Source organism: Hylobates moloch, unplaced genomic scaffold (genome assembly GCF_009828535.3).
Source record: "Hylobates moloch isolate HMO894 unplaced genomic scaffold, HMol_V3 SCAFFOLD_1, whole genome shotgun sequence".
Classification (NCBI taxonomy): Eukaryota; Metazoa; Chordata; class Mammalia; order Primates; family Hylobatidae; genus Hylobates; species Hylobates moloch.
The window spans coordinates 7308533-7331816 of NW_026652276.1; the positions used below are offsets into that span (position 1 = coordinate 7308533).

General features: G+C 47.7%; 1 protein-coding gene across 6 annotated transcripts; it reads left to right on the forward strand.

Annotated features, from left to right (window-relative positions):
• The first annotated feature begins 635 nt into the window (after positions 1-635).
• On the forward strand, positions 636-21818 carry ARL4C (ADP ribosylation factor like GTPase 4C). Of its 6 annotated transcripts, none has more exons than XR_009212989.1 (3): positions 636-2170; positions 18143-18863; positions 20235-21813. XR_009212989.1 is itself a non-coding variant. In XM_032753665.1 (1 exon), exon 1 carries the CDS (start codon positions 1153-1155, stop codon positions 1729-1731), a length of 579 nt encoding a protein of 192 aa, XP_032609556.1. In that variant the 5' UTR covers positions 636-1152; the 3' UTR covers positions 1732-4656. The 6 variants fall into 6 exon arrangements, 1 of the variants encoding a protein (XP_032609556.1); XR_009212990.1 differs by having other exon boundaries at positions 18143-18543; positions 20235-21810; XR_004370148.2 differs by having other exon boundaries at positions 18143-21818.
• The last annotated feature ends 1466 nt before the right edge of the window (positions 21819-23284 follow it).

Below are 23284 nucleotides of genomic sequence, written 5' to 3' on the forward strand. Positions count from 1 at the left end.
GGGCTCCGGAGGGCGGCGCTGGCCGGCTGCAGCCCCCTGGAACCCAGGCAGGAGGCGAGCTTGGGCGTCACTGGGGGCCAGGGCAGGCGACGGCCGCGGCGCGAGGGTGGGAGCGCACGCGCCCCGTTGGATCCAGAGCGCAGGCTGGCAGCTCACCGAGGCCAGCCCCGTCCCGTCCCTTCCGGGGTTTGGAGGCCCCAACCTCGCCGCCCTCACTCCCCAGCGCGGCGCTCTCCTAGTCACCCTGGGGCCCGCCCTGCCCCGCCTCGAGCCCGCAGAGCTGGGACCCCGGGACCCACTCCGTCAGGCAAGCTGCGTCGCCCACGGCTGCGGCCCGGCCGGGCAGGGCGCAGGCTCGCGCCCGGGCGGGGGTTCCGGGAGCCGAGAGCTATTTTTGCAAACGCGTCAGCCGCTGGGGAGGAAGAGCCGCCTCTGCGCCCATTGTGTCTGCGCGGCGCGGCGCGGGAGGGGCCGGGGGACGGAGGGGACGCAGCGAAGCGCGCGAAAACGGCCGACTGGGCGGGGAGGACCGCGCCTGACCCCCGGCGGCGAGCGGGGCGGGGCCCGGGGCGGGGCGGGGGCGGGTCCGGGGCGGGGCGCGAGGGGGCGGGTCCGGGCTCCCTCCGGCCGCTGCAGGCTGGCGGCTGCTGCGGCGGCGCGGGGACTGCGGGGACTGTGAGGCGGCCGCGCGGACAGCGACTCCCGGGGAAACCCGCGCCCCGGGAGCAGGAGCAGGCGCAGGAGCGGCGCCGTCCCAGGCCAGAGGCGAGCGCCGGGCGCCGGGAGAGCGGAGAGCCCGGGCAGCTGCCGGAGCGCGGGGGCGCGGCCCGAGGAAGCGACAGAGCGAGCCCAGGCCTGGGGAGGGCGCCGGGCGCGAGCCTCCTGCGCCGAACATCCGAGGCGGCTTCGCGGGAGACAAAGCCGCGCGTAGAGACGCGATGCCCGCCGATCGCGAGCCCGGCCGGCGAGGGCGCGGGGACTGCGGCGTCTGAGCGCGCCGAGCCTTGCGCCCGGGGGGACGCCGAGCCCCGGGGCCGGTGCGGGCGGCGGCGGGCGGGGCCCAGGTGCGCCCAGCCGCGTCGGGCCCGTGACTGCTCTGGGGGCGGCGCCCTCCCGCCGCAGCCGCAGTGGCCGGCGCCGCAGCCAGGAGCCATGGGCAACATATCCTCCAACATCTCGGCCTTCCAGTCCCTGCATATCGTCATGTTGGGCTTGGACTCGGCCGGCAAGACCACGGTGCTCTACCGGCTCAAGTTCAACGAGTTCGTGAACACGGTGCCCACCATCGGCTTCAACACCGAGAAGATCAAGCTGAGTAACGGCACGGCCAAGGGCATCAGCTGCCACTTCTGGGACGTGGGCGGCCAGGAGAAGCTGCGGCCGCTGTGGAAGTCCTACAGCCGCTGCACGGACGGCATCATCTACGTGGTGGACTCGGTGGACGTGGACCGGCTGGAGGAGGCGAAGACGGAGCTGCACAAGGTGACCAAGTTCGCCGAGAACCAGGGCACGCCGCTGCTGGTCATCGCCAACAAGCAGGACCTGCCCAAGTCGCTGCCGGTGGCCGAGATCGAGAAGCAGCTGGCGCTGCACGAGCTTATCCCGGCCACCACCTACCACGTCCAGCCGGCGTGCGCCATCATCGGCGAGGGCCTCACCGAGGGCATGGACAAGCTCTATGAGATGATCCTGAAACGCAGGAAGTCCCTCAAGCAGAAGAAGAAGCGGTAATGTGCCCGGAGCGACCGGGGAGCGAGCGAGTGCGTCAAGAAAGAATGAATGGATGGATGGATGGATGGCTGAGCGAGAACCCGCGCCCGCGAACAAAGACAGCGAACCAAAGCGATGCTTCGAATTTTTAAAACGGAATCTCTGCACCCAGATGCAGGACTGGTGACTTAAGGAGCTGCGAAGGCTGATTTACCGGCCTGCTCTCGACCTGCCCCCCACCCCCAGCTCAGGGGACCTTTTGTCTGAACGCCAGAGCTACTGACCAGGTCGGGGGGCCGCGGTGGGGAGTGGAAGAGCCGGTCCTGCTCTCCGCCCTCCCAGCCCCAGGTGGAAGGCTCAGTTGTCCGAAAGACAAAGGCGATTTCTTCCTACTACTGCAGGGCCAGAAGTTCAGGCTGCCCCGCCCCCACTGGGGGATCGCACCTGTGAATTACCTGAGGTATGCATTTCCCAGAACCCTGGGCACACCCACCTGGGGGGGCATGTTGGTTCTGGGGGGACCACTTCTCCTTGCATTCAGGGGCTGTGAAGCTGAGTAATTTTCGGTCACAGGGCAGGCCCCTGTTGAAATTTCATTTGTCCTGCTCTGGGTCCAGAGGAGCTGGTGATTTGGGTCATCAGAGGACTGCCTGGGACGGTGCAGTGGGCACGGAGCGCTGTGCTGGCCTGGCTGGGGATGGCCGCGGAGATGCCCTTTTCCTGGTGCTTTGTGGTGGCTGCAGGAGACCAGTTTTGTTGAGAACTGCTTTTCAGCCTGGAATCAGACATCTTCCAGATGGTTTGGACCCTGTCCATGTGTAGGTCATTATCACACAAAGAGACCAATAAAAATTTAAAAAAAAAAAAAAAAAAAGACGAACTATTGGAGGTGGTGGCCAATGATGCATTTACTGTTTGCAGGATAGTTAAAGGTGTTTAAAGGGTAAGGCTTTTGGTGTAAATGCTGGATGGGGTGTGTGTGTGTGAATATAGGGACCTCCCTCTGTACTGTGTAATCGGCATTAATACCTAGACTCATATGTATGGAATTTTAAATTCTCTTAGCCTACTGATTGGTTTGGATGAGCACACCAGCTGCAGGTGTGTGCTGAATTGCAAGATGATATTTTTTTTTTTTAACCAAGGGATGTCTCTTGTAATACTAACCGCGTGATGATGGGTTTTCAGACATGTTGAAAAAAAAAAAAAAAACTTTTACAAATGAATACTTACCTTAGAAATATTCACCTTAGGAAAAAAGACTTTGCTCTGCCCTTTTATATTCCTTTATGCTGCAAGTGGCGACATGTTCAGATTTCTAATTTGGTTCATTGTGGCCTATCTGGTTTAAGTATTTCATTAAAAATGTCTCGTTAGAGTATTTGATGTCATGCACCAAAAAAATAAAACCCCACCTTGTTGCAAAAGCTGACCTCGTTGCATGGAATTAAAAGAGAAGGAAAAACACAAGGATGAAGTCTTTCCGAATTCATTCTTGTGGGAACTGGCCTTCGGAGCCAGCCAGCACTTTGGGCAAATGCAAACAACAATGAGTGCTTGAGATAAAAGAAAGTGTGACGTCATGGTCACTGGTACTCAGGCACTTCACAGTTTACTTGAAAGAGGCTTTGGAAAATAGATAAAGTGAAAGAAGAATAAATACATATTTTTAATAATGTAATTTTAAAAATCCTTTATAATCAGGACTGAGTCTTGGTTTGCAGAAGCTGTCGTTTACCCTGAAACACAGTATCAAAAGGGAAACTTAAAACATACTGTTTGATTTTTTTATTTCCTCTTACAATCCATGTTTTCAGGTAGAATTATGACTTTCCCCCCATTGTTACACATTTCTTTACAAAGGAGGCCTGTAGAAATGGGACACGATCAAATTATGAGTCCATGCCTATTGTCCATTACACACCGAATGTTAATTTAAGAACCAGAGGCAGAAGTTCTGGCTTCCTGCTTGAAACCCAATTCTTATATGAAATTTTTTAAAAGCAGAAACCTAGCAGCCCATCTGCTTTTTCTCTTTCGTCGGTGTATTTGGTACCCCTCCAATGCTGGTCTTTTTGTAGAAACTCAGTAGAGAAAGTCTAGCTAAGCAGTGTTGAAAAGCCTGCAAGATTTCAGTTTACATATCGACAGCATATTCACTGATTTCTAAATGGGCTGGTCCCATCATCTGAAGATTCTGTATAGAATTATTAAAAAAAAATCCATCTTTCTTTATTTTCTTCACATGCGACAATTTCTTAAGCACTTTGACATTTTGGTAGTTCCACACTATTGAGAGAATAATATATTTATTTTGTGACATTGCAGATGCCAAATACTGTAACCTTCTCGTGATAACAATACTTAGGTTCAAGATCACTGTTCAAACCCTGTCATGCTTTAAAACTGATGCGAGATGATTTTGTTTTTTGCATAATCGATACTTAAGGGTGCAATCAGCTGTTAGTAATTGTGCAGTAAAGTAAAGCCCTGTGGTGTATCAACTACTAGTTAAGAGTCTCAGTTGATTTCTGTAATGTTTGACGTAATAATAGCCCATTTCGTCTCTGACCCAACAGAGGAAGCACAGATCAAATCACCTTGGAGTGGTCACCAGGGGGACAGGAAGCCCCCCACCAATGTATCAATGGGTGATTTATGATGCCTTCTGCCCTTTGACGAGTGAATGGGTTTCCCATAGGGGAAGTTGGCCTCCCTCTGTGAGCTTTGGAAATGTTTTCTAATAGACACAGGGAGGCCAGTTTTGTTTCAGAGCAATTATCTTCCCGAATTCTCTGTTCTGGTGTTGGGACTGTGTGCCCTGGTTTCTGTTTTCCTTTCTACTGCTGTAATTCTCTGTCTCATCATCCTCCTCTTTTGTTTCCATAGCCTTTTATAATGCATATATGATGCTGTGAACAGAAATAAATTATTTATACAATCAAATGACTGGGGAGATTTTCTGTGGTGTTTTTTTTTTGTTTGTTTTTGTTTTTTGACATTGCTGGTATTCAATCTCTAGGCCTCTGCTGAGTGGGGGGATGGATCACAAGATGGTGTCTGGAGTTCTAATCGGTATGTCAATCATCTCTGGATTTTTGGTGTCAGGGTCTAGCTCTGCCGTGCATGGTGGATCTGGACGCTAAAATGCAGGGTCTCTATGCATTTGAAGCTCGTTCACTTGTGCCTGTCCTTTGTCTGGGTGCCTTCCACTGAGTCATCCCAAATCTTTTAGGAAATGGCCTCAATGTCTAGCCCTTCCTCAGCACTCTCATTTACTAAAAAGGTCATGAATTGGTAGTTACTTCAAAAAGGTAATTATATAAAATTGTAAATAGCTATGTACTAATATAAGAACGCTGGAAGTCACAAAGCTACTCAGTGTCTTGGCTGTGTCCCTCTGCTCAGTACCTGGGCTGAGTCCATGATTTTTGAGTCCAAGGCTTGAGCTCTCTTAAATAGGAGGTATAGTTAGACCCTCACACTCTGTAGACTGCAGAGAAAAGGTCCACTTTCTAGAGAAAAATGCAATTGGGCCAGAACCAATAGAACCTTGAATGGGTGCAATGGGTAGCATACGGAGGCACGTGGCAGCTGTTCAGCGACAGGCTTGTTACTAAGTGATGGTTAAGACCCTAGTGGGGTATGGGGTCTCTTAAGCATGGAGCCCAAAAGAGCCAGTTCCAAAACCTGGCTCAAGTGCTTAGGGCCCTGTGATTTTGCTCAAGTCCTTTCCCTCTAAGCCTCAGTTTCTCATATGTAACATGGGACCATAATGGTACCTCGAAGCACTGTTGGGAGGATGCAGCAGGATAATACAGGTGAAGCGCTTATTATCCCCATGCCTGGCACACAGTAAGTGCTCAGTAGCTTTCCGTTTGCTGTTATTGGCTGCCAACAACGTGTGGAACGTGTGATAACCTCACCTTCCTGCAGGCCTTTAAGTCAGGTCCTTGCAATCTCCCTTTCAGCCACACTTCTCGGTATCCTCATCCCACTAAAACCTAGGCTGCTGACTCTGGGCTTGGGCCAGAAAGGAGTGAAAACAAGCACCTGGAGACTCTCTGATCAACCCAGGTGGTCTTCTCCTCCAAAGGTGTGAGAGGCTGAATTATGTGTCAAACTTAGGTTGCCAGACTCTTGAATCCATTACTTTTCATACATCCCATATCACTAGGCTGTGATCCCCTCAAAGCAGGGGGGAGATCTTCTTGGTGCCTAGCATAGTACTGAGCATATAGCAGGTGCTCAGTAAATATTGGCTGAATGACTTAATTCCTGTCAATTAGTTTTAGTCATAAACTTTAAAATAGGCATTAAATAAAATTACCATCTCCTATTAAATATTTAAACAAAAATAGACAAAATATTATTATTCTTCCAGATCAGTATTGTGAGATGAATCATTGCTCCAACCAAGCGTGTTGAAACTTACACATTGGTGAACACATTTCTGGGTTTAGAGGTTTTTCTTTAAAAATGAGCATGGCTTGACTTTAATCATTCACGTTGCTGCAGGAACTAATTATTGGGATCTAGATTACATTAAAAGGGCACGGATGCTGTTTCTGAAACCTAAAAAACGGCTGAAAAACCACTTAGGAACTATTGTGGCTCCCCAGGAGTAAAAATATTGCGAATCAGAAGAAGCAAATACCAAAACCCTTGCTTTATAGGGCAACCTTAATTTAACCTTGATTCAACAAATACATTCTTGGGGAGCAAAAGTGACATCTGATACTCAGACAACAGCAATCATTTTATGTTTTCTAGAAAACTAACTGCAAGTGGCCCCATCCCTCTGACCACTAGTAACTGAGGAGGTTGGTATTAATCCTAAGCCACTGTCCTGTTTCCCGCAATCTGAACTTTTCTTTCACGGTTTCGATTCTTCGTTTGTAAGGTTTTTTTGGTAGACCAGGGATGCCTGGCCTTACTGTTTTGTGACTTTATGCTTGTCTCCAGAGCTTGGGTTCTTGGAACGATCCTGTTACCAGCGTTAACTGTTAGACAGTTTTGATGTCACAATCGTGGTAGCAAGGAAGGACAAAATTATGTGCATATAACTGATGTGAAGATTAAAGGTTTGACATGAAAAAAGTAAGAAGAGAACAAACGCAGAACTTGATAGTCCTTGATTTAGCAGCTCTCTGGCTGCCCAGCTGAATAACCTCTCTTCTGCTCTGCGTCCTGATGTAGGTCTGATGCCCACAGCTTGGCATTTGCCTGCCAGGAAGAAATCCGCCATCTCAGTTGATAACGCAGGCATTTCTCTTCTCTCCTCATTCGGCTGTCTCGTACATGTTCACTTATCCTTAAAACAGCCCTCTCCTTCTGGCTCTCCCTGGCTCAGCTGAAACTCGTTTAAAATAGAATTTGCACAAGACATTGGAGGATTTTATACATTTGTTTTGCACCAGTTCTGAACTTAAGCGTGGGGCTGCGTCAGTTTCAGAGAGGAACTTGCAATGTGAGGGTTTCTGAGAAAGTAGCCTGTTGTTTCTTCCCCAAGATTAGAAGTGAGAATGAAAGATCTGTGTTACTTACTCCACCTAAGTTTTCAGAATATGCAGTGGCTTTCTTTGAATGGTACCACCTTACACGCAACTCTGGGCGTGAACTGCTCCTAATGCAGAATGTAACTGTGACTGCATTCTGCATGGAGCATGGCAGCATGGCTTGAAAGAAGTAACCAAAACAAGCAATTTTTACAGTTGTTTTTATAGCATGCCTTTTAGAAGACCAGCATCTTATTTGCATTTGTTAATTAAAATTACTGTAACATAGTAACATTAGGCACAGCCCGGTTTATAGTCCCTGTTAGTCCTAGATGATCATGGTAACAGCCACTGCAGCCTTTACTGAGTGCTTAGTATATGCTAGGTATCATGCTAAGTGCTTCACGTGCTTGATAATTTTTCCTCCCAAAGGCCTCAAGAGATCAACTAATTTTATTTGCACTTACAGATGAGGAAACCGAGGTTCAGAGGAGATTAGCTAATATTCTGCGAGGGTGGAACTAGTTTAAGCCCCAGATCCCTTCAACCCAAGGGCTGGGCTCTTGGAGGCTCCACTAACCTGCTGCCCTTTGATCAGGAAGGTTCTGCAGTTTAAAAAATATTGGGCTCTGGGCCAGGCGCGATGGGTCACGCCTGTAATCCCAGCACTTCGGGAGGCCGAGGCAGGTGGATCACCTGAGGTCAGGAGTTTGAGACCAGCCTGGCCAACATGGTGAAACCCTGTCTCTACTAAAAATACAAAAACATTGGTCGGGCGTTGTGGTAGGCACCTGTAATCCTAGCTACTTGGGAGGCTGAAGCCTGAGAATCTCTTGAACCCGGAAGACGGAATTTGCAGTGAGCTGAGATTGCACCACGGAACTCCAGCCTGGGCGACAGAGTGAGATTCCGTCTAAAAAAATAAATAATAATAAATCTGGGGCTCTGGATCTAGGAAGACGAGGATGGACGGTTTGTGTTGCCAGCCTGCATCACCACCCTCATGCTGATGACAGAAAGGGTGACCTCCTTCCCCTCCGCCTTCCCCCACTGCCAGGGCTCTGCCGACGTCCCAGCACTGCACCTTGCTTTCTCTCCTTAGCACATCCCAGTGTCTAGAAGCAACCCCTCTCATTTCAGATTCTGTCCCTGAACAAAATTTTGTTTTCAGTTTTCCTTTCAGGAGTGTTTGTGTCGGGGACGATGCCCCACACAGGATGGACAGGGAGGAGTGTCAGGTGTCACTGGGTCTGCATTTGGGGATGTGATCTTGAATGAGTCGCCTGTCTAACTAACCCCTCTCAACCTCAGACCCCTCAACTACAGGATGAGGCTGAGAATCCCCATCCTGCCTACCTCTCAGTATTGTTTTAAAGGTAAAATGAAACACTAGATGGAAAAGCACCGTGCAAGCTGCAAGGCAAGTCACACACACGGCAGGGATGCATATGATGCTTCGGCTGTGACCCCTTCTCCCCGCTGATGGCAGGATGCCTAGTCCTGCTTGTAGGGGAATTCTGCTGGTCTGTTTTTCATAGACAGGCCAAACAGCCCTGGTGCTAGCTCCCTCTTCATTTTCACTGATAAGACTTCCAGCTCATGGAGAGTAAACCAAAGGAGACTTCCGAAGGGAAAACGTCTCTCCTTGCGAGATTCTGGGCATCGAATCTTTAGTGGAAGTTTCCAGTAAGTGGCTGTGGGGGAAACAAGCCTCCTCTATCCGTGGTTTGCAGAATTCTCATTCTTCTCATGGCTACTCCTGGGTGTTTCCGTTTCCTTAAACGCTAACTCACTGTGCAGTTAATTTCAACTGCCTATGCCTCATAACAACTAAAAAAAACTACAGTTGTAACATTTAAAAGCCATCGTGGTAAGTAATGATGATTGCAACAGTTTATTTCATAAATATGTGTTTGAATCCATTATTACATGAATGAAAATTTGCATTGCTAAGTAATTTGAAGTGTGCTGGGATGCTGTATTTATTGTATAAAAAAGGCTTCCAAAAACAGTATGGACAACCAGTTGTGACACCCACAATATTGGGGAGACTGTGATACAGGCAAAGGCGCTTGTCCTCAGAGGGCTGATATTCTAGTAGGTGAGTCAGGCCTAAATGATCAAGTGAGGTGCTTGATTCCAGTGCAAAGCATCCATCATTTTACCAAAGAGAGAGTCATAAATTTAACCAAACCCACCATTGCAAGCCACACCAGCCTTGGAGTAGAGCTGGAAGCAATGTATGTTGCCAAAGCATATTACTCTGTGGTCCTGGTACCTGCAACGTGAAGAATTCGGCCCACCTCAAAATCCTTCTCCAACTCTTTCAGAGATTTCCTGGGGCAGGGAGGGATGTTCATTGTACACATGTCCTCAGCCTCCTCCACTTCCTTTCCTGCCCTGACTGCTGAAGGCAGTGCCAGTTTTGCAGGTTTTAGAGAAGCTGATCATCATGATCAGCATGATGGCTCACACTGCTGACCCCAAACACTGGTGACCCCACCTAGGTCCGCCCCATTCTCAATGTCCAGCAGATATTTCGGAGGCCTGACTCCTCGGTGTCTGCTCTTGCACATAAGGAACACAGGAGTCAAAGAGCCCAGGGATTATCTGAGTGTCTAATGCTATGCCATCCCAGAATCCCCCTTTTACCTGAACCTGGCCGTCTCTCCTGGAGCCTTTCTTGGGTGTATCAGCCCACTGGTCCCCTCCATGGAGTTCTTCCCAAGAGATGCCTTAACTGATTAGAAATCCTGGGATGGATGGGAATCTTGGTGTGGACCCAGCTCAGGTTTCTAAACCAGGGCTCCATCAACCTAAAGGGAGATATGTGGTCTGCCTGCAATCCGGTTGCTGTCATAGAGTTAAGAATTTCCTGCAGAAGTACTGAGAATGACCACTTCCCCCTGAAATCCAGGCTGTGTCTTAATTCTGCTCTTCCTGCATCTGGTTGTATAGATAATTGGATGCTGGAATCAGAGATTAAAGGGTCTGATGTGGGGTGAAGGCCTCAGAAGGAGATACTGCAGGTAACCTATACAGATCAATATGTTATCATCTTGCTGGCAGGACCCTGATTTTGCTTGGATGGCACCTTTTGTCTCATGGTTATGTATTCAGAAAAGGCTACCCTATCTCCAGCTTTAAGAGAAATTAGTATCCACCATAAAATCAATTATTCCTGTTGCCTGCAATTTGCTTAGGATAGACCATGTTGCCATTCTGACCAATGAGGATGAAAGGAAAGGCTTTTTGTAGAAGAGAGAGTGGGTGGGCTTTGGAAAAAAAATTTTATATTGGAAAATGAGACATAGGGACCATATGGCTCTCCTTTGCTGCCTCTGAATTTCAGTAAATGAAGATGTGATGCCTGGAGTGACTGCAGCCATCCTGATACCATGAGGAGAGCTAACCAAGACACTGAGGATGGCAGAAAGGAAATATGAAAGGAACCTGGGTCTTAGAAAATGTCATGCAATTGCTGAAATAACCAACCCCAGGACTGCCTGAACTCAGGGCTTGGGATTTCAGCTGTCCTTCAGACACCGTCACCAACCCTGATGTTGCAAAGACAGTGAGAGCTCCCCACAAGAGCTGCCATGTGAGAGAAGCCTCTCCACCCCCTCTGTGTGCGACAACAGGTCACAAGCAGATGGAAACCTGCCTTGCTTGGCCCAGGCTGGGGGAGTGGAAGGACTGACCGCTCCCATCCTGGTTTGACAATTACTGCCAAGGAGACAAGGACGTTCTGGCCACAAGAGTGTAATTCGGAGTAAACAGCTGAGAATGTCATTCATTGTTAAGCCCTTTCCCACTGCTCATTCTCTCAAAAGAAATTATTCTGATAATATTAATTACTGCCATTCATGGAGAGTTTGTTTTATATTAGATGCTGAATTGAGCACTTGACAGTCATCTCATTTAATCCTCTCTGAAGCACTATGAGGTAGGCATGTACTTCCTGCCTGTACCAGCTGCCTCCTTTGGATAGACAGACAGACAGACAGATAGATAATCTTAAAAACAAAGGTTGACCACTTTTGGAGTGCCAAGCACTGAGCCAGACACGTTAGATGGGCTATCCTTCTTACCCCTGATAATAAACATCATGGAATCAGGACTAGTTTTATCATTAGCCTCACTACAGAGATACAGAAGCAGGCTTGGAGGTGCTGGGTGCCTTGCCAGGGTCACAGTGCTACTATGCAGAGTGAGGATTTGAACCCAGGCAGTCTGACCTCAGAGCCTGTGCACCTGCCGTGAGGCAGCTCTACACAGCCCTGAGCTGGAAACTGGCACATGGCAGGTACCCCAGGATATCTGTCTCATGAATGGACTCCTAATTGGTGCAGCATCCACCACCATTGCAGCTGAGAAGGACCACACAGGGATCCCTGAACCAGCACCTTTCAAATCTGACGGGCATACTTACTGCCTGCCTGGGGATTCCGTTGCATCACGCATCCTGACTTGGTGGGGCTGGGGTGTGTCATGAGATTCTGCTTTTCTAGTAAGTTCCCAGTGAGGCCGATGCTGCTGTTCCCTGAATGCAAGCATCAGAGCATTCATTCATTCCTCAGGAGTTGCCAGACCTTGGCTTTGTATCATGCCAGCACCCCAGAAAATTTCGTGCCTCAGCCATGTTTCTCCGGTCCCTTTAAAGCAGCGGCTGTCAACCATGGGTGACTTTGTCCTCTAGGTGCAATGGCAATGCCCTGAGACATGCTTGGGTGTCACCACTAAGGGTAGAGGCATCAGGTGGGTAGAGGCCAGGATGCCACTGAACATCTTACCATGCCTGGGACAGCCCCCTAAACAATGATCTGGCCCAGAATGTCCATAGCAGTGAGGTCGAGGAAGCCTGCAGGAGGTCCTTGCACTGGCAGTTCCCTCTCCCTAGGACACTTGTCCCCCAAGGGACTGCCTGGCTCCATCCTTCCTTTCCTTCGAGTCTTTGCTCCAACACCCCCTTCTGGGCCCGGCCTTCCCCAGCCTCATTTTAAATTGTAACTCCCATCCCTCACTGCCGCTCCCCTCCCTGCATCATTTTTCTCCATGGCACATAATTCCACTGACATAATATGCATTTTCCTCAATGATTTATTCATCGTCTGTCTCTCCTATGTGTTAGTTTCCCACTGCTCCTGAAAAAAATGGCCACAAATGTAGTGGGCCCCAAATAACACAAATGCATTCTCTTACAGTTCTAGGGATCAGAAGGCCTCAAATCCAGGTGTCAGCACAGGTTGTTCCTTCTGCAGCCCCAGGGGAGAGTCTGTTCCTCGCCTTCTCCAGCTTCTAGAGGCTGCCCACGTTCCTTGACTCACGGCCTCCCTTTTATTAGGTTGGTGCAAAAGTAATTGCAGTTACTAATGGTAAAAAATGCAATTACTTTTGAACCAACCTAATATCATCAAAGCCAGCCCCACAGCACCTTCAAATCTCTCTCTGACTCTGGCCTTTCTCTTATAAGAACCCTTACGAAGACATCGGGCCCACCCAAATAATCCAGGACAAACTCCCCACCTCAAGGTCCTCAGCTTAATCACATCCACAGCGTTCTTTCTGCCTTGTGGGGTAACATATTCACAGGTTTCAGCAATCAGGACATGAGCATTTGGGGGACCATTATTCTGCCCACCACTCCCTCCTAGAATGAAAGCACCTCGGAGGCAGAGAGTTTTATCCAACATGTTGATTTCTAAATCCCCAGAGCCTAGCACAGGGCCTGGTACTTAGGAATACCTAAATACCATTTAGTATGTATTGGATGATGAATAACCGTTGGTTTTCAGAAGAAATAATCAAAAAACTGGAAGCCACGGAAGACACCCTCCCCACTGAAAATACAGCTCACCTGTAAGAGTCAAACTGTAATGTCGATTTGTCATGGATGAGTATCAGTATATAAGAAGGAAACTTAAAGAGGCAGTCTACTGTCCTGGCCAGAGTTAGATCTGGACAAAGCAGTTAGTGGATCCACATAAGGATGGTGTCCACCCACAGGGCCCAGGCCAGCCAAAGAAGGCGTGGAAAACAGGAGACCCCAAGAGACGCTGGCAGCAGAGACCTCACTCTTTCAACAGCCAGTGTGGCCACCGATGGCTGCCATGGTTTTCCTACGTGGGGTGGAAAGCCTGGACAGCAAACACAAATAAATGCCCCCTTGGCAGGTACAACTCTAACCGCAAATTAACCCGTGGACATTGTGGTGTGTGAGTTGGTGTGTTAGTTTTCCAGGGCTGCCATGGCAACACGCCACAAACAGAGGGGCTTTGGCAACAGAACTGTGTTGTCACCTAGTTGTGGAGGCTGAAAGCCTGAGACCCAGGTGTCAGCAGGGTTGGTTCCTTCTGAGGCCACCAGGGCGTGTGTTCCAGGCCTCTCCTCCAGCTTTTGGTGGTTTGCTGGCAGTCTTTGGTTTTCCTGTTTGCGGTAGCATCACCCCAACCCTCACATGACATTCTCCCTGTGTGCAGGTCTCTGTGTCCAAATTTCACCTTTTTGTGAGCACATGCTCATGTTGGAATAGGGCTCATCTAGTGACCCCATCTAAACTTGGTCATCTGTAAAGACTCTATTTCCAAATAAGGTCTCATTCACAGTACGAGGAGTTAAGATTTCAATATCTTTTGCAGGGGATGCCATTCAACCATAACTCATGATTTCTGTGAATTGAGACGTCGTGATTCTGAATCTCCAAGTTTAATTAGCTTCGAGACACGAGGAAACCACAAACTATGGGGAAGTCCTCACAGAATGCACTGGGGACAGCTGCCTGTTCACTGATTACACCTGGCCCTGTACCCACTTCCCATTCAGCCTCCTACGTTCACAGGGAGCTTTCATCTTGTTGATATTACATAATGTTTTATAGCTGAGTTTCAAGGTAAAAATCCGTGCTAAAATGCTATATTGGCTGGGAGCGGTGGCTCATGCCTATAATCCCAGCACTTTGGGAGGCCGAGGCGGGTGGATCACCAGAGGTCAAGAGTTTGAGACCAGCCTGGCCAACATGTCAAAACCCTGTCTCTAATAAAAATACAAAAATTAGCCGGACATGGCGGTGCATGCCTGTAATCCCAGCTACCCGGAAGGCTGAGGCAGGAGAATCACTTGAACCTGGGAGATGGAGGTTGCAGTGAGCTGAGATCACACCATTGCACTCCAGCCTGGGCGACAGAGTGAGACTCTGTCTGAAAAAAAAAAAAAGCTATCTTGAGATGTAACATATTGGCATAAATATTTGAATGCAGAAAAATAAGCCTGCTATACTAGGAGTGAGGTAAGTCAAATCCCACAGCGAGGAGACAACTCAGAGATATGCATGTCACCATGCTTAGATGGATTTTTACTTAAAATGAGAAATATGGTATGAATTAACAAAAATGCCAAGAGAGACAGTGTAACCTCAGAGCAGGTGGCAGTTTTGGAATCAGGCCTGTGTACATTCAAACTGTAGCTTAGGTTCATAACTGCTGTGTGACCCAAGGTAATTTTCCTAACTTTTCAGAGTCCACATCCAGAGAAGATGCTAAATAAATGAACAATATTTTCATTCCATTCCTGTCACTTATTAGCTGTGTGACCCTGAGCAAATTGTCACACACTCACTCAGCCTGTTTCCCTATATTTAAATTGGTGCATAAGACCTACCTCACAGAGCTGCAAGTACTAAGAATAACCTATCACGAGACACAGATGCTCCTGAAGGAACCGCGTATGTGACATTTCTGACAGCCCCTAAACCTTAGTGGGATGTTAATTCTTCAACAAGATTAGAGGATCTGCTCCAAAATAAGTGCAAATAAGATTCTACTATTTTATATGGAAATGCTAAAACTAAGATATGGAGATCACTTCTCTTGTTAGTAATGTTAGTGAATATAACTTTTTTTTTTTTTTTTTTTGAAATGGAGTTTCGCTCTTGTTGCCCAGGCTGGAGTGCACTGGCGCGATCTTGGCTCACTGCAACCTCCACCTCCAGAGTTCAAGTGATTCTCTTGCCTCAGCCTCCCAAGTAATTGGGGTTACAGGCATGCACCACCACACCCTGCTAATTTTGTATTCTTAGTAGAGACAGAGTTTCTCCATGTTGTCAGGCTGGTCTCAAACTCCCTACTCAGGTGATCTGCCCGCCTCGGCCTCCCAAGGTGCTGGGATTATAGGCATGAGGCACTTTGCCTGGCCTGTCACATCATTTTGTGAGCAAATCAAGTTAATCCTCATCTTGAATTTCTCCCTGTTCAACTCAATAGGACACTGTTCATCACAAGGGAAACTTTTATAGATGTGGCAATAGAAACCCAGCGTATAAGACAGCCATTAGGTTGTCTCATATACTTTGCCAGGTGAAAATGTCTCTGCTAAAGGTAGTGATATAAACAAAAATCCTTTACCTTTAGCTAATTGAACCAATTATGACACAAAAAATACTATCTTCAACAACAAAGACAACCTAATTTAAAAATGGGCAAAGAATTTGAATAGACATGTCTCCAAAGAAGATATACAAATGGCCAATAAGCACAGGAAAAGATGCTCAACATCATTAGTCATTTCTGGATTGCAGATAAAACCACAATGAGACACCATTTCACACCCCTGAGGATGGCCATAATTTTAAAATAAAAAACAAAAACCAGGAAAACAAACGTTGGTAACCCTCATACATTACTGATGAGATGTTAGATGGTGCAGCATCTGTGGAAACAATTTGGCCATTCTTCAAAAAAATAAACAGAATTACCAACGGATCCATCAATCCCTCGCCTAGGTCTCCACCCAAGAGGGTTGAAAGCATGAGTTTACAGCAAAACTCGTACATGTATGTTCATGGAGCATTATTCATAATAGTCCCTAAGTGGAAGCACCCAAATGTCCATCAACTAATGAATGGATAAACAAAATGTGGTATCTCTGTACAGCAGAATATTATTCAGCCATGAAAAGGAATGAGGCACTGACACACACTACAACATGGGCAAACGTAGCAAACATGTTAAGTGAAAGAAGCCAGACACAAAAGAACACATATTGTATGATGCCATTTATAGGAAATGTCCACAATAGGCAAATCAGAGAGACAGAAAGTAGATGAGTGGTGGGCAGGGGCTTGGAGGGGTTGTGGGTGGGAGAGATTGATGGCAGTGGGTACAGGCTTTCTTTTCTGGGTGATGAAAATGTTCTAGAACTAGACAGTGATGATGACTACACAGCATTGTGAATGCACTCAAAATCACAACATTGTCTTTTAAAAACATGAATCTCATATTATGTGAGTTGTATCTCAAGTTTTAAAATTGGAAAAGAGGTCAGGCGCGGTGGCTCACTCCTGTAATCCCAGCACTTTGGGAGGCCAAGGCTAGTGGATCACCTGAGGTCAGGAGTTCAAGACCAGCCTGGCCAACATGGTGAAACTCTGTCTCTACTAAAAATACAAAAATTAGCTGTGCATGGTGGCACATGCCTGTAATCCCAGCTACTCAGAAGGCTGAGGCAGGGGAATCACTTGAACCCAGGAGACAGAGGTTGCGGTGAGCCGAGATCATGCCGCTGCACTCCAGCCTGGGCGACAGAGCAAGACTCTGTCTCAAAAAAAGAGAAAAAAGTTGAAAAAGAAAAAACCCACTCAAACATAGTACCTTACCTGACAAGACTTGTCATCTTGAAAGATCCTTGGGAATGGATTCCTTTCTAGCCCAGCCTGATGAGAATGATAAGTGATATCACGGTTTGCTTTTTTGTACCCAGTAAAGAGTGCCATTCTTATACGACTAAATTTGAACAGCCAAGGAAAATGATATCCCAGGCAGATTTAATTAAGTTATTAATGAGGGCTTGTTTGAGTTTCTGCTATCCACTTTAATTGCTACAGTTCGGCCCTTGAGTACTAAATCACATTAGAGATTTCCTCTGGTAAGACTCAAGGGTTGAACAGGCCTGGGAGAAAAAAAAAAAAAAAAACCAGCCTGGTGCCATTGACCAATGATTTCTAACATTTCTTCTTTCATCTTTCAGATCTTAGGTTTTCACACGCCCAGAAGTATGCACTGATTCCAGAACAGCACTCCCTGGTGCAGGCTGTGACTTTGCAGTTTGTCTTACAGTAAAGTCAGGATGCTGATTCCGATTGCAGGTGCTTTGCCAAATGAAAGCACTTGAATGTCTACCTGTGTGCACATTTACACTCTTATACACCTATAAGGAACTCATTCATCATTATAGTTCAGCCAAGGACTCCATAGTCTGTAAAAAGGGTTCTTGAGTTTCCAAGTTGTTCTTCCTTGCTGTGCACATCGGTCTTTGTGTCTGGATCTTCTTAAACTCAGATTAACTCTTGTCTGCCCGGTTCCCTTTTAGGATGATGATCAACACCATTCAAGTTAGACATTAATCTACTGTTCTTACTGACTTGCTCCGGAATGAACGCATTCTACAGATCTTTGCTTCTCAAACTGTAATACACATAGGACTCACCTGGGGCACTTGCTAAAAAACACCAAGTCTTGTTTATTAGGCCCAGGTGGGGCCCAAACTTCTGTACTTTTAACAAGCTGCCTGGTGATGCTGACCCTGCTGGTCTGAGTAGCAAGGAATGAAGCCATGGTTTCAGTATTGCAGAAGACAGATGCAACGCGTGATAGGCTGCCCTCGCACGTACACTTGCCGAACCCGGTGTAGAGGGTGAACGCTACAGAAGGGAAATGCATGCCCACACCTGGAGAGCACCTGGAAAATACACAGCTCTGCCTTCATGAAGTGGATATTGCAACGGCCCCTGCCAGCACATGGGGCAGGAAGGGAAACAGCAATACCAGTTGGTTGCTGGTGTGGCCTCACATATTCATGAGACTTGTTTTGTCAGATTTCAAGGACATCTCTCAGTATCCATGACTTTTGTAACCTTTTTTTTTTTTTTTTTTTTTTTTTAGAATCTTAAGATGCTTGGACCTCGGAATACCTGCATGCATGACCCGAGGCGATGTGCAGTCTCAAGAGACACTGGCAGTCAGTACCTACACCCGACATCACAGCCCCTCCTGGACCCTTCCACGCCCACTGAGGCAGACTCTCCCTGCGCCCCTGCACACTCACGTGTCTCCCCTTTCTCAGCCCCATGGATTGAGATGGGACCATGCCACTGGCTCTTACCAACGTAACTAGAGGGTAAAAGGACAGTTCCAAGAGAATATCCATTCTCTTTGCTTCCATTCCCCCCTGGAGAGGGGAGTGTAGAGCAATGGATCCTAAGATAACTGAAGGAGGCTGGGCGCAGTGGCTCACACCTGTAATCCCAGCACTTTGGGAGGTCGAGGCAGATGGATCACTTGAGGTCAGTAGTTTGAGACCAGCCTGGCCAACATGGCAAAACTCCGTCTCTACTAAAAATACAAAAATCAGCTGGGCGTGGTGGCATGCACCTGTAGTCCCAGCTACTTAGGAGGCTGAGGCAGAAGTTGCAGTGAGCCGAGATCGTGCCACTGCACTCCAGCCTGGGTGACAAGAGTGAGACTCTATCTCAAAAACGATAAAAAATAAAAAATAAAAAATTAAAAAAAAAATAAGATAACTGAGGGGCGAGATGAGAACTGCCTGGAAGCCTGAGTCCCTTCTTCCTAGAGTCACTCTGCTCAGTCTGCAGCCAACCGTGAGGTGAGCTAGACAAAACCCTCTGCTGTGTTGCACCACTGAGACTTTAGAGTTTATCTGTTGACATAGCAAAGCTTAGCATGATTAGCGTTGAACACCAACCCACTCCACCCACCACCACAAGAACCTACAATGTCAGGCAAGCTGCTGGTTATTAGATGGTTGGTGACAATGAGTCTGTGCATGCAAAATTTTCTCTAATTTCTGGGCATATGTTCTCTGGGGTCTTGTTCAACCACCTTCTATTTCTTACCTTAAAAACATTTTTTTTCTTCTTTAGAGTGGGGGTGGAGGTGTTTCTTTGTGGTCCAGGCAGGAGTGAAGTGGCATGATCATAGCTCATGGCCACCTCGACTTCCTGGGCTCAAGACATCCTCCTACCTCAGCCTCCTGAGTAGCTGGGACTGCAAGCATGTGCCACCATGCCCAGCTAAGTTTTCAATTTTTTGCACAGACAGAGTTTTGTCATCTTTCCCAGGCTAGTCTTGAACTCCTGGGCTCAAGTGCTCCTCCCCTTTGGCCTCCCAAAGTGCTGGGATTACAGGCCTAAGTCCTCACATCTGGCCTATTTCTTATTTTTTGTGACACAGTGCACTGCCCACTGGCACTTCCAGATCCTCTTAATCTTTGGCATCGAGGGCAATGCCTCTCAAAGGTCAGCATCAGGCAAGCATCAAGTTTATTTCAATCTTAAGTTTCACTGGCAGGCATGTATGATTATACTCCACCACAAATGAGACTAAGATCAAAGCTGTGGCTCATGCTTGTAATCCCAGCACTTTGGGAGGCCAAGGCAGGCGGATCATGAGGTCAGGAGATCGAGACCACAGTGAAACCCCGTCTCTACTAAAAATACAAAAAATTAGCCAGGCGTGGTGGCGGGTGCCTGTAGTCCCAGCTACTCGGAGAGGCTGAGGCAGGAGAATGGCGTGAATCCAGGAGGCGGAGCTTGCAGTGAGCCGAGATCGCGCCACTGCACTCCAGCCTGGGTGACAGAGCGAGACTCCGTCTCAAAAAAAAAAAAAAAAAAAAAAGATCAAATCTGGTGCTGGGGGTCAGTGGGCAGTGAAAGTTTGTCTTGGGAGGTGCATTCACTACCTGTGGCTGCCGTAGCAATGACCACACGTTGGGTACAACAACAGAGCAACAGAATCACAAGAGATGTATCCACTCACAGCTCCGGAGACTAGAAGTCTGAAATCAAGGTGTGGTCACGGCTGATTCCTTCTGGAGGTTCTGGGGGAGACACTGTTCCAGGCCTCTCTCCAGCTCCTGGGGGCTTCCGGCAGCCCTCAGCATTCCTTGGCTTAAAGAGGCATCGCTCCAGTCTCTGACCTCTCCCTGTCTCTCTCTCCCCTTCTCTTCTCTTACTAGGACACTGGTCAATGCATTCAGGGCCGGTTCTAAATCCAGGATGACCTCATGTCAAGATCCTGAACTTCATTACACCTTCAAAGATGTTTTTTCCAAAGAAGGTCTCATCCACAGGTTCTGGGTGGACATACCATTTAGGAGGCCACCACTCCACCCCCTACAGAAGCCAATGAGAAGAGGCATACCCCCACACAACTTACTGAAATATTCTCAGAGCTTTGTAAGCTGGGAGGACACCATCTGGCTCAAGCCCATTCTATGTATCTCTCATTGTAAATTACAGTCATCCCTCAGTATCGACAGGGAGCTGGTCCCAGGACAACCCCTCGGATACCAAAATCTGCAGAGCCTTGTCCCTTATATAAAATGTTGTAGTATTTGCAGATAACCTACACACATCCTCCTGTATTATAAGGAATCATCTCTAGATGCCTTATAATGCTGAGTACAATGTAAGTTGTTATACTGTATTATTTATTTGCATTACTTTAATTATTGTGTTGTTATTTGTATTGTTTCTTATTCCCAAATATTTTTGATATGCAGTTGGTTGAATCCTCAGATATGGAGCAGGAGGATACGGAAGGCCAACTGTATCCGGATGCAGTATGGACAAGGTGTCATCCTGTGAGCCTTTGGGAGAGGACCTTGTCTTAACCTGCACTCTGCTTGAGGAGCAGCACACTGCTGTGGTGGCTGTCTCTCTCTCTCTCTCTCTCTCGCTCTCTTTTTTTTTTTTTTGAGACAGAGTCTGGCTTTGTTGCCCAGGCTGCAGTGCAATGGCACAATCTCGGCTCACTGCAACCTCCGCCTCCCAGGTTCAAGGATTCTCCTGCCTCAACCTCCCAAGTAGCTGGGATTACAGGCACATGCCACGACACCCAGCTAAGTTTTTGTATTTTTAGCACAGATGGGGTTTCACCATGTTGGCCTGGCTGATTTTGAACTCCTGACCTCAAGTGATCCACCCGCCTCGGCCTCCCAAATTGCTGGGATTACAGGCATGAGCCACCGCATCCGGCCTCTTTTTGTTTTTCTTAGTATGTGTGTTTGTGGTTTTTGGAATCCAATTTGAAGCACCAACATCTGACGGGAAGCCAGAGAACTTATTCTCCAAGTGGAGGGACACAAGGCAGACTGCCTTGACCCTCTGGGGGTGTGAAATGGGCGGCCCACCTGACACCCTTGTCAGGAAGCATTTTGCTCAAAGTAGCTGAACTCCCAGGAACAGAAGGTGTGTGGGGCCCACACTTGATCTTCCTGGGGGTGCCATGTCACAGTTTACTCACTGAAATTGGAACAGAATGGACTTCATTATATCATTGTGAGTTTTTCTAATTTAATTTCACTTGTTATAACACAATTATGAAAGATGATTGACAAAAGGAAAATGTGTGTGAAGATGGATGCCATATGCACTTGACCCGATTTGATTCTCTCCCAATAGTTGAACATTGAGCATAGACCCTCGCCATTTGCCTTCCTAATCAATAAATATCTCTAGTGTCCTTCCTGTGCTGCTGTGGATTTCTGATCATATAAGCTTCCTAGAAACCTGAACCTCTGTTCTAGTAGGATGCTGACAATGGTCTTTCTTATTCAGTCCTAAAGATAGTGGGTATTCCCCAGAGGGGAAGCTGCGGGAGGTTACCTGTGGCTTCTTTGTGGACCCTGGGAGCACCTGCTGCTAACTCAGCATCTGGCCTGAGGTCATCCTGTCAGGCCACATGTCCATGATCAAGGTCACTAGCAAGAAGGCAGAGGCTGGAGCAGGAGAGAATGGTGGTATGGGCAGGAAGGTTCTGGGATCACTTGGGGTTGGCAGTAGGACTGGGCCATGGGGCAGCACTGAGACCAGCAGGCTTGGAGGCCTGGCCTTGAGGAGGCAAGAAGAGACGAGTAGACGCTAAGGAGCCTTTGAAATCTGCTGATGTCAGAACTCTCCAAGGCGCAAATGTGTCAGGGAATCCCCAGGAAGTTTAGTGTAATAATAATAAGAGCCATCATTTATTGAGGCCATATTATGTTCAAGAACTTGCCAAACCCTTTGTATTTTTATTTCATTTCATCTTTGCATCAGGCCCGGGAGGCAGTATATGAGTCAGGTTCCTCAGTTACAAAAACCAAACTAGGTCAAATTCAAAATAGGGAATGATTGGAAGTACGGTGGGGTTGCTCAGAGAATTGGAGGAGAATTACAGAAACTGAAGCATCCCAAGAGGCCTGGGGACTAGGAAGCAGGAGTAGGTCACCATCAGCACACACCCCCACCTCTGCTCCCTTCTAGATGTTGCCTTTTTTCTCATTTTGCAGTGGAAAGGTCTTCATATAGTGAAAAAGCACACAACTTCCCCTCCTATCATGAGAGCTCTTCAATTGTCCACTTTAAAAAAATTCTAGATAAAGACTCGTATGTCCTGCTTGTATGCAGGGGCCAGTGCTGGGCTGAGTCCTGTGGCCAGAGAGTGGCCCATCTAGTGCATGTGCCCACCCTATGGAAGTTGGGCCTCTTAGAACAAGAAGAGGGGAGGGTACTAGAAAATACATAGTGCAGATAGGAATTATTATCTGCTTTGACAGATGAAGCGCTGAGGCTTGGAGAGGGTCTGTGACTTCCCCTGGGATTTGAACTCAAGTATATTTGAGACTGCATCTTTTCTCTTAATTTGCCCTGGTGCTGCTTTGGCCAATGCCAGATGATCTTCCAGGCACAGGCTCAGGGTTCCCATGGGAGGGCCTGTTGGGAATGAACGGATGAGAACGGGGGTGATATTCAAAATGTTTAACAACAGGTATGGCGTGGGCATTGTATTCATTCCCTGTTGCTGCTGTAACAAACTGCCACAAGCCGATTGGCTTGAGACAGCATGTACTTATTATCTCAGGACACTGAAGGTCAGATGTCCCCAAGTCAGTCTCACTGGGCTAAAACCAAGATGGTAGCAGGGCTGGTTCCTTCTGGAGGCTCCAGGGCAGCATTCATTCTACATCCTTTCCAGCCCTAGGAATCACCTGCAACCTTGACTCCTGGCTCCTTCCTCTAATCCAAC